Source organism: Xyrauchen texanus, chromosome 2, assembly GCF_025860055.1.
Source record: "Xyrauchen texanus isolate HMW12.3.18 chromosome 2, RBS_HiC_50CHRs, whole genome shotgun sequence".
Lineage (NCBI taxonomy): Eukaryota > Metazoa > Chordata > Actinopteri > Cypriniformes > Catostomidae > Xyrauchen > Xyrauchen texanus.
Genome location: NC_068277.1, coordinates 55,192,227 through 55,203,890, shown reverse-complemented (window position 1 = coordinate 55,203,890; position 11,664 = coordinate 55,192,227). Strand labels below are relative to the sequence as shown.

The 11,664-nt window shown below is 35.5% G+C and overlaps 1 protein-coding gene across 1 annotated transcript; it reads right to left on the bottom strand.

Moving 5' to 3' along the window:
* Positions 1 to 6,149: 6,149 nt before the first annotated feature.
* On the bottom strand, positions 6,150 to 10,050 carry LOC127659947 (60S ribosomal protein L34-like). The gene is made up of 5 exons (XM_052149957.1): positions 9,978 to 10,050; positions 9,472 to 9,539; positions 9,257 to 9,356; positions 6,406 to 6,509; positions 6,150 to 6,275 (listed from the first exon to the last, which is right to left on the bottom strand). Exons 2-5 carry the CDS (start codon positions 9,531 to 9,533, stop codon positions 6,191 to 6,193), a joined length of 351 nt encoding a protein of 116 aa, XP_052005917.1. The 5' UTR covers positions 9,534 to 9,539; positions 9,978 to 10,050; the 3' UTR covers positions 6,150 to 6,190.
* Positions 10,051 to 11,664: the final 1,614 nt, after the last annotated feature.

The following is an 11,664-nucleotide window of genomic DNA, read 5'->3' as shown; positions in this document are numbered from 1 at the left end:
CTTTCGCCTTCAGAACTGCCTTAATTCTATGTGGCATTGATTCAACAAGGTGCTGAAAGCATTCTTTAGAAATGTTGGCCCATATTGATTGGATAGCATCTTGCAGTTGATGGAGATTTGTGGGATGCACATCCAGGGCATGAAGCTCCCGTTCCACAACATCCCAAAGATGCTCTATTGGGTTGAGATCTGGTGACTGTGGGGGCCATTTTAGTACAGTGAACTCATTGTCGTTCAAGAAACCAATTTGAAATGATTCGAGCTTTGTGACATGGTGTATTATCCTGCTGGAAGTAGCCATCAGAGGATGGGTACATGGTGGCCATAAAGGGATGGACATGATCAGAAACAATGCTCAGGTAGGCTGTGGCATTTAAACGATGCCCAATTGGCACTAAGGGGCATAAAATGTGCCAAGAAAACATCCCCCACACCATTACACCACCAGCCTGCACAGTGTTAACAAGGTATGATGGATCCATGTTCTCATTCTGTTTACGCCAAATTCTGACTCTACCATCTGAATGTCTCAACAGAAATCGAGACTCATCAGACCAGGCAACATTTTTCCAGTCTTCAACTGTCCAATTTTGGTGAGCTCTTGCAAATTGTAGCCTCTTTTTCCTATTTGTAGTGGAGATGAGTGGTACCCGGTGGGGTCTTCTGCTGTTGTAGCCCATCCGCCTCAAGGTTGTGCATGTTGTGGCTTCACCTCGGTTGTAACGAGTGGTTATTTCAGGCAAAGTTGCTCTTCTATCAGCTTGAATCAGTCGGCCCATTCTCCAACAAGGCATTTTCGCCCACAGGACTGCCGCATACTGGATGTTTTTCCCTTTTCACACCATTCTTTGTAAACCCTAGAAATGGTTGTGCGTGAAAATCCCAGTAACTGAGCAGATTGTGAAATACTCAGACCGGCCCGTCTGGCACCAACAACCATGCCACGCTCAAAATTGCTTAAATCACCTTTCTTTCCCATTCTGACATTCAGTTTGGAGTTCAGGAGATTGTCTTGACCAGGACCACGCCCCTAAATGCATTGAAGCAACTGCCATGTGATTGGTTGATTAGATAATTGCATTAATGAGAAATTCAACAGGTGTTCCTAATAAACCTTTAGGTGAGTGTACATACTCAGTTCATGTGGATTATCAGAATTTCCTGATATATTCTTAGCTACACAAAATGTGCTGTTTCACATCAGACATGTGAAACAGGAAGAGAAAACACAAGCAAGCCTCCTGCTAATATTGCAACAGGAATCTTAGTATCTAAAATAATAATATTAAGTAAATAAAAAAACATAAAAAATTAACTGATAGCACATTACAATAAGGTTCCATTCATTAATATTAGTTTATCATGAACTAACAATGAACAATGTATCTGTTACGGCAATTATAAATCTTAGCATAAAAATACAATTGTTGATTGTTAGTTCTTTGAGTTCCTAGTGCATTAACTAATGTAAACATATACAACTTTTTATTATAAAAATGTATTACTATATGTTGAAATTAACATTAACCAAATTAATTCATGCTGTAAAATAATTGTTCAGTGTTAGTTCATGTTAACTCATGATAACCAATTAACTTTATTCTAACTCCCTTTTTTGTACAGTAAATGTTTTTCATAATTTATATTAGTGTAATTCTTAAAGGCATATCTGTACGAAGAGGTGTGACAATATGCCATTTATAAAACATTAAACCATACTTTAAACTATACCACTGTAACTATTTACCACTTTGACAATTATTTTAACTTCATAACAAATTAATAGACATTGTAATTCTATATTTCATGTATTTGTAAGTGAAATTGTGAACACATGTCAGTTTGTTAAAAAATGTCAGAAAAAGTGGCAAATGGGTCTGCGTGCATTAAAAATAGAAGCATACAGCTAAGACACATTTATTCACAGTTCCAACCGCATGGGACTGGAACTCTGAGGTTTGTCGTCTAAAAAAAAAAACTGGCTTGTACATTCACATATAGGCTACTAACTCTGAAACTGGTTTTCAAAACCGCACATAGCATTAAACTTTACAATATGCTCAAAGACTCACAAGTGACAACAATAGACCTGGTTCACAGTAGCGCCATCTTTGATTTTGTCAGGAATGAAAACAAAGCTGTGAGGATGTCTCTTCAATAACTTGGATTGTATAAAGCTATCAGAATGTTCCTAGATCACATCTAATTTCTTATTTTAATCATAAATTCAAAACTGCCATGTCTTAAAAGATTCTAAGTAGATTATGTCAGTTAGAACTGGAGAAAATAGTTAATTGAACCTGGTGTTAGTGAAGAGGCTTCCTGGTGATTGCAGCTGGATCCATTTGGTTTGGGGTTATCTAATACTAGAGTAATCACACAAGAACACAATATCTCATGCAACCATCCACCGATTCTTTAGGGCTCTTGAGGAATTTCTTGTTGTGTGGTAATTGTATATGTAAAGAATCTTAATACATTTTCTGAAAATTGGTAGGCACAGCCTTTATTATTTGCCTACTAAAGGTTCTTAATATGCTGTTCAGCTCATCATAAACAATGATTCATTTTCACATACCAGTTTGTGAGATTAATCCTCTTGTGCATTTATTGTTCTTTAAAGATGTTCCTTTATTTTTGGTTGTTCTATTTGAAGTCTCTAAGGGAACAGGAATGCACAAGACTGAAAATGTACTGTAATAAACAAGTAGTAATAGTAGGATTTGATGAGTACATTGGTTTCAAGTAAGTCTGTCAAAGTTCAGAATAAAACTATTTCATTTAACTGAAGATACAGTACACATGCCTAAAACAAAACAAAACAACAACAGTAAAAAAATAACTGGAGTTGAGGTGAATTCTGAGAGGGTGTAGTCAGATTGGGTACTTTTGAATTCATCCACACTGTTATTTCCTGAAGTGATGGCTGTAAACATCACTGGATGTTCATAGTTTTTAAAGCAATAGTAGGCCAACCACACTTCTTCTCCAAGAACACATGTAGAAGCAAATTCAGGACAGTTTTCAATATTGATTCCACATTGCAAATCATCAGAACTATTTCTGCATATGGAAAGATCTGAACCGGTAAATAAATAGGTAAATAGGTGAAATGTGTGATGGTACTGTGGCCACTAAACGATCATACAAGAATGTTGTGAAAACATATTACCTATTGCATGACCATTTGCATGACCAAACATTTAACTACAAAATATTTATGGGCAAACATCCAGAATAAAATACTGTACATACTGCTTTTACATTATGCTAATTTATTCATTAGGGTGAAAGGTTATCTCTGATCTTTCATCATTTCTTTTTCAAATTTACATGAAGTTTCCTACACAACAAAGCAAATGTAGCACATGTAAAATATTACAAATACAATTAAACAATGAGCAGTCTTTTGTTCTCACTATCCAGTTGATAAGGATTACACCAGTTGAAGCATGTGCACAAATGAGTTATGGTAAAAGTAGATCTATCTGATCAATCGCCAGGTTAACACAGAATGTCTAGTAGAGTTAGTGTAGCCAACCGGAGAAACCGAAACACATCCAGAAATGAGAATATCTCTAGACATTAAAAGTATTAAATAACATTTATATAAAAGGTAGGGTATAACAAAAAGCCCCCATAACACCCAGAGAATTGTTTACTTACAACTGGGGGAAAATATTATTAAATGTACCTGGTGTTGAGGTGTAACATGTATGGGTATTAGATTGAATACTCTTGAATTTATCCACACTGTCAATTACTGAAATTAATGTACCTTTAGGGGTCGCTGGAAGATTAGAAAATAGTAAAATTTTATTATTTACACTTTCAATGATTCAAAAAACAATTATGACATACTGAAAAAGCTGAGTAAAAAACACTTCAAAACGTTCTCCTAGCAAAACTATCAAATACATTTTATGATGTCTGAATGCATCTACATAATATGAATATTGCAATGAATATTACAGATGTTTATGATATTCTGAGGTGGAGTTAAGTGTTCTGGTTCTGCTTCACTGTTTTGGTCATACTGTAGTAGGGTGAGACAATGATATTCTCTTCCATATTTTATAAGCCTACATAAATTATTATACATTTAGTTGATTTTGATTATGTAACTTTTCGTTACAATAATTTTCACACACAGTTTGTAAGTTTATGAGTAAATTTGACTTAGATTGATAGGCTATCACCTGCTGTTACTATCAGATTGACAGTTGGAATTGTATTACAGTAATAAATACCGGAGTCCGAGAATGAAACACTCTTTATGTGTAGTGATAAACTACTCAATATACTATAATGGTTATGTGTATCCACAATATATTTCTTTATATCTCCATTTCATACACTAAGTATGCTCCATCTTTGTCTTTATGCCATACCACGTTTCCTTCATGTTTACAGTAGAGGAATTAAGGCATCTCTTCAGTGAAACTGATTGAATATTTCTGTCAAAACAAACAAAATTAACAGAGCCAAAATGCTGTTAATTCACTGAACAATTATTATTGTCAAATATTTCTCTGCTTTGTCAAGTAATTTTTATTTGTACTTTTGCGCTTTTCACAACACACATCATTTCAAAGCAGCATTACAGAAAATGATGCTTCAACAGAAAAAGCCGTAATATAGTAATGTCTTTGAGTCATAATTAAAAAAAAGAAAAGACAGGATTGTAAATTGCACCTTAAAAATGAATCATAGAAAAGAATGATATTTATATTTAGACCCCCAGTGAGCAAGCTTAAGGCGACTGTGGCAAGGAACACAAAACTCCATCAGATGCTGGTTAAAGGAGAAAAATAACCTTGGGGGACTTGACCTAAAAAAGAACAAATTCATTTCAAAATAATCATGATCTTCTTGCTAAGATTGATAACAAGCTAATATTTACAGTAAACCATATCTGTTTTATTATATTTTATTTCAGTCTCTACAGTAATACTTGCTGAAAAACTGCAATATTTAAAGGATTAGGCTAACACATAATCAGCCTGTGCTTTTCCCCTTTTCCCTCCTGCATTCAATCATTCACAGTAAAGTTTTTTTTAAACATATCAAAGACATTGACAATGATACTCACCACTTTGAACTTCATTTGTTATCATGTAGAGCAGGAGACACATAAAGGACAAGTTGCTTCATTTTCGGTGTGTGCGTGCTTCTGGAGATGAATGAATTTTTTTTTCTATTCTGCAGAAACAGACAGCGGGCTGATGCACAACATATTGTGTGCGTGTCTGTGGTTCCAAGCAAGAACAATTGCTACTGTAAGTAAATTTACTTGACTATCGTATATTGAATGAAAAGTTGCAAAAATTCATTTAAAACTTCAATATGAAATTTAATCATTTACATACGTTTTTTTGTTGTCATAATAAAAATATGGCATAGACCTATTTTTTTTTTCCTCATTGAAAATGCACAAATAAACAAAAAGATCTGTGCAATGGCCACATTTTTCTTTATATCAAGTTCTACCATAAATATGAGTTAAAGACAATTTGTAAATCTTCATCAATATGAAATGCTCTAACACATTTCGAAGATGTACAAGAGCAATCTGTTAAAGGAGTTTTGTAAGTTTATTTACTTTTGCATTTTTTACAGTTTTAGGGAGTTTTAACTGTCTAAGCTCATTTGAACATTCCAGCAATGTTTGACATTTTTACAGATTTTGTTTTATCAGTCCAATCACTGTGACCAGAGTCAGAACAGACTTAAGGTCTTCGCAGAATTTGTTGGGAATAGCTTCAAAGTTCTGAGATTTACAGTCAGAAATTTCAGTCTTTTATGTATAGCATAATAGTATCTGACAGGCATGTCTACTGTAATCCAAGAACAGGTTATTGTTTAGTCATCAGAAATTCAATCAGTTAAGTCATATCAGTGTTAAACAAAGCTGTTGTGTCTTAACGTTCCAATTTATCATCACACAATATCAATGTAGTGGGTTACATTGATATGCAGTAACCCATTTTGAAATAATCTAATTCAAAAACATCAACATGTGTCAAATAAGTTCCCTTTGGCTCAAAATTCTTTGAGGTGACATGCAGCTATGATATATTTGATAACATTTTATATCCTGCTCTTCAACGTAAAGGTCAATCTTCTACACAAGAAAAATGACAAGACGGTTGTCCACATCTTTTATTTTAATACAAATACAAATCAACATTTACTTAGTCTTCTGGCTTTGTGCCTGTGCCTTTAGTACTTTGACAACGATCTTCTGCTCCTCAATGAGGAAAGCTCGCTTGATCCTAAAAAGAGATACAGATTTGGGTCATGTGCTCATAGAATGCATTTAAAGTTGATATATCCTAAACATCCATTTATCCAAATATTTTACTTATTTCCAAATAATGTGATGGCTTCAGTCAATTAGCCTACCTGTCTCGTACACACTTGGCACACATGGAACCACCATAGGCTCTGCTGACATGCTTCTTTGTTTTCGATAGCCTCATAAGGACCTGGGGCCTCACAGCACGAATCTGTTAAGGAACAAACATTACAACATTGTTTCAATCATGTGAGCTTGAATATGTCAAATTTATCATTTGATCACTACCTTGAAGTGACTTGTTCAAGCTCAATAAATCATGAAACTCCAGCAAGAGTTGAATCTAGGGCTGACTAGTCATTAGTTTAAGCCATTAGTTGAGTAGTTGTCGCACGTTTATATTCATTTAATTAAATACATTTTTTGGAACATCAGAAATGATACTAATCTTAATTATGTTTAACCATAAACTATGCTTTAAACAACAGTAGTTTTCACCCTTTTTAGATGTATAAGAAAACTAACAATAATTTTTCACTTTGTCTACAAACCAGTCAATCATTCAATAACACAATGCCATTAACCACATCTATGCAACTCAAATGATTAGGAGATGGAGGCTTCCTTGTGCTTTACCCATCACCAAGATTTTTTTATTTTTTTTTATTGGATATGGACCGTTTTCAGTGCACACACTGTACAAAAAGGGAAATAGCAAACTATTGGGGCTTTTCCACTGCACGGTACAACTCGACTCAACTCGCTTTTTTGGGGTTTTCCCACTGTGGATAGTACCTGCTACCGGATACTTTTTTTAGTACTACCTCGGTCCAGGTTCCAAGCGAGCCGAGCCGATACTAAATGTGACAATCAAAATCCTGCAGATCACGGACTGGTCAGGGAGAATCGTCACTACCAGCATCAACCCGCTAGTTTTAAAGTTTTAGTAACAGCGATAGCATTATCATTTGTTAAAGTGACTTTCGAATTGTGAAAAAAGAAATGGCTGTGCGCAAAACCACGCCATGGTCAATAAACAAGGTGCAGACAATCCACTCGTTAGGGAAAGTAAAAAAAAATTAAAGTGCCTACAGAACCATCAAGGAATTTGGAAGTGGTTCGACCAAATGGACACCATCCAAATCGGCGAGCAATGGGAGGGAGAGTGCCCTGGGAGGATGGTGTGTTAACTCTATTCACTTTATTTAGTTGACCGGATACTGGAAGCTTGCTTCTAAAACAACAAGGCCAATTTAACTGTTACACTCAAGTAAAATCACCATGCAACAACTGCTTTATGCAGCGCAGTGAGCTAGTAGCTAACAGCTAGCGGCAGTGTTATTGATTTGGTCAGTTTGTGTCGTGTTTAAGATGATGTCAGGCAGTAGAGGTGGCGCAACTCACGATCAGCCTATAATCCCACCCACATTGATGTGGTTGTAATACTGCAGTGGAAATGCTAGCTCCGAAAAGTAAAGCGAGTTGAGGTGAGTCGAACCGTAACATGCAGTAGAAAAGTGCCTTTAGACTCTACAACAGTAAAGCAAGTACCAGTGGTTCACATCTGTAAACAAATCAACAAGGGCCAAGAACTGCAATGACGCATGTCAGATTATTTCAGACACCACCACAAATGTTAATACTCACTCATCCTTCATATCAGTGTAATGTGCCTATTTTTACAGTATAGTCCACACACGCGTGCATTGCATTGCATTAGACACAAACTTTAAAGCAGTGTGGTCGTAAAGCCTGGGCTGTTTGTACTAGCCCCAGGTCTTTTGATCCAATTCCAATTATATATTTGTATGCAGATAATTTACCATAAAGGCATTGCTGCACGATTATATACAGACATCTACTTGCGTGTCTTGCAATCATACAAATGCACGCTTACTTTGCACAACCCCTCCCCTGACCAAACCCACACACACAGCTAAAGCACCTGCCAGTCCAGATAGAGTTGTGAATGCCCTGTTATCACTCAGCATAAAGTCTACCAAGAGTAGCAGCATAAGACGAAGAGGGAAAAATGGACATGCGGATCTTCTTTAGAAAGAAACATTTTGAACAGGAATCAGTAGCAGTGGATGAGTTTGAGGATGAGGTTTGTGTTTGCTAGCTAGCTAAAATTAAGGCTCAGCATAACAATAGTTAAGTAAGCATTTCTTTGGGAGAACATGAAACAACTCAATTAACCTACTAACATTTTATAAATCACCTAGCTAGAACTTTTTTTTTTTTATCCGCTAGTAACGTTTCTGTCATTGACCGAGACAATGACAGTTGCTAAGCAACCATCAACCATAGGAAGATTAACGTTAGAAGTCCCGTGCGTGAGGTAAATATGACTGTGCCTGGTAGTTATAGGTATAATTTATCATTACTTTCTTTGTCTTTTGTGTAATTTAAATAAAAAAACATTATAAATGAAAATAAATTTTACATTACTTTTAGGAAAAGTCAGGTACCTGCAGGAATGTATTTTTTTATTCAACAAAGTTTTATTTGTTCATGTAAGATCATCGTTAGATAATTTTGGCCTCAGTGGTTGCACTTTGAAAATTAAAAAGTAATTTAAGATCGGAGTTTGTGCGATTTCAGAAAATGTAAAATCTACCAATACCAGCTGCATGGCAAATGGGTATTATAAGAGCAGACGCTATAACAATGCCGGTGATTCCTGAAATGTGCTATTCATGACACAAAGACAGACAACAATTAGTACAATTTGATGGACACCATGAAAGAGTATAGCATGCATTAACAGAAAGTTCATTTTAAGAGTAAGTTGTTACTGAAACAGAATAATGATTTTCCAAAACATGCAATTTGTCAGTAATATATTTAGCTGTATTTTACACTTGAGGTGTGGTGGGTCTGTGTCTGGGCTAAGCCCCTAGTCTCTTCAAACTCTAAAAACACTCCTGCTAAAGTTATATGTTGTTTATTACTTACACCACGCAGTCTACCAGGGCAGATTCCGCATGCTGATTTGGGTGCCTTCCCAGTTTTCTTGGTATACAGGTATACAATGCGGTTGCCAGGTGTACGGGACCTGATAGATATATTGCATTCATTAAGTACAGCTTTAATGTCTGAATTTCTTGTGGAACAATGACATGGGAAACATCGTCAGGTGCTCAGCATGGGATCAATACAGCAGTACTCACAGTCTGGTCTTGTTTGAAGCAGTGTTGTAGGAAAGCCTACGACGGTAAGTCAGGCGCTGCATCTTGACCTGAAAAATAATTAAAATCATTTTTATTTCTGTTTAATGTGCATGCTGACCCTAACTGCGTAGCTGATCTGAGGCATTGAAACTCGGTGACAGAATTGACAACACTAAGCACACGTGAATTCACACTCTTTTTAAACACAGCTTTGTCAAATCAACTGAATATGAACGAATTAAATTTTTCAAGGCTTAACGAGTTTTAACATCAGAATCGTAGACGTTACGTATTTGTAACGGACGTAAGTGTCAATTTCACAGCCGAAATAAAAGAAGAAACAAAGAGGTTACTTGTCTCTTTATTTACTAAATATCACACGGGGCTCTACTATTTGACTTTGTTCTACATGTAAAGCTCTAAATATTATGTATTTTGTCCTTAGAAACGGCAGATTGAGATGGATGTTTGAATAATATTTTCAGGGGAAAGATGGTCCGCCATACCTGCTATCACTGCCGACGGAAGAGGAAGATCTAAAGCTGGGGTGAAAGTTGAAAATCTCCCTATACCGGAAACAATACGTTTGAACAGGACAAAATAAAAGCCAGATCCTAAAGTTAAAGGAAATCATTTGAAAAATTTTAATGATACATGTATATTGTTCATACAGCCGCCTAAGACTTTTTGGCAACATTTATTTTCTGACATGCATTGTTTACTAAATATCTAGATTAATTTAATTCAATGTACTTAATTTACGAAAATTATATAACTTGTGGTTTTATTACATTTAATGTAATTTTTATTTTATTTTGAGGACTTGTTCTATTCATAAACGTAAGTGCCTTAAAACAAAACCTTTATCTATATTTAAAAATAAATGTGAAATATATGAAAATGTGAAAAAGTAAATGTTTCGCTAACTCCTTGTTGTGTTGTGTTTTCAGAGTAAATTAAATTATATATATATATATATATATATAATGACACCTGTACATGTTCATTTAAAAGTATTAATTTTTGTCGAAAAAATCACTTTTATTTTGACAGCCTACCGGTACACACACACACACACACACACACACACACACACACACACACACACACACACACACACACACACACACACACACACACACACACACACACACACTCTACTGGTTTAGGTCAACTGACTGTTTACTCGTGGTTTGTATTGGACATTATGATGTTGTTGTCCTGTTTTTATATACATTTATGAGGTCGATAACATGTCTAAACTTTCTGAAGAGAATCTTACTAAAATAAATATTTTCTGCTGACGTTTGGCTCAAGAAACCACATGTGGTTAATAAGAGACTGTGGAGTGACAGAGTCAGTCAGAGTACAGGGACGTGGACACTGCGGGACTCAAGCATTTCATATCTCTCTCTTGACGACCAATAATGACATTAATTATATTGCAAATAAGGAGCATGAGACTGCTGGACGCTGTTGTGCTGGAGGCAGAACCATCATTCCTAAAATAAACAAGACAGACAGAGGAGATTTTGTACAAATAATTAATCATCAAAGGTAAAAACAGGACCAGTTGGATGCATTATTTGATATGTCTCGTTGGCTTTAGACTTAGGCTTATTGTCAGTTTGGTTTCAAGATATTATTGGACACACAGTGACATTCATCTCTTTTGAAAGAATGGTACTGTGCAGGTTACTCCCAAGAGCAGTAACATTTATCAAATCTAGCTGAAGTCAGAGTGGGGAGAATCTACTCGGTAGGAGAAATTATGCATGGAAATACATCCCCAGAACAACCTATTGTGCTGTGTTGTAGCTTTATATACAGTATAACTAAAAGTGCTTGAGTGCATTGGAATACTTGCGTGTTTCAATTTACTCAAAGTCAGTAACAAGAGAGAGACAACATGACTGGAAGAAAATATATGTAAATAGCTATTAAAAGAAAAGTGTAAGTTATACACACTCAAATATAAAGTTTACCTTGTATAAGGTAATACTGTGGTACACATCCCTAATTACAGGTACTGTAATGCATGTATGAGAAAACGTAAAGGGATAGTTCACCCAAAAATGAAAGTTCTTTCATCATTTACTCAGTGTCATGCCATCCCAGATGTGTATGAGATTTTTTCTTCTGCTGAACACAAACAAACATTTTTAGAAAACATTCTCAGCTCTGATGGTCCAT

Coding starts and splice junctions, on each gene's coding strand:
- LOC127659947 (XM_052149957.1), bottom strand. CDS start 9,533: ATGCAGCGCCTGACTTACCGTCGTAGGCTTTCCTACAACACTGCTTCA. Junction 9,357..9,471: donor GCTTCAAACAAGACCAGACT/GTGAGTACTGCT, acceptor TATATCTATCAG/GTCCCGTACACCTGGCAACC. Junction 6,276..6,405: donor GCCAAGTGTGTACGAGACAG/GTAGGCTAATTG, acceptor ATCTCTTTTTAG/GATCAAGCGAGCTTTCCTCA.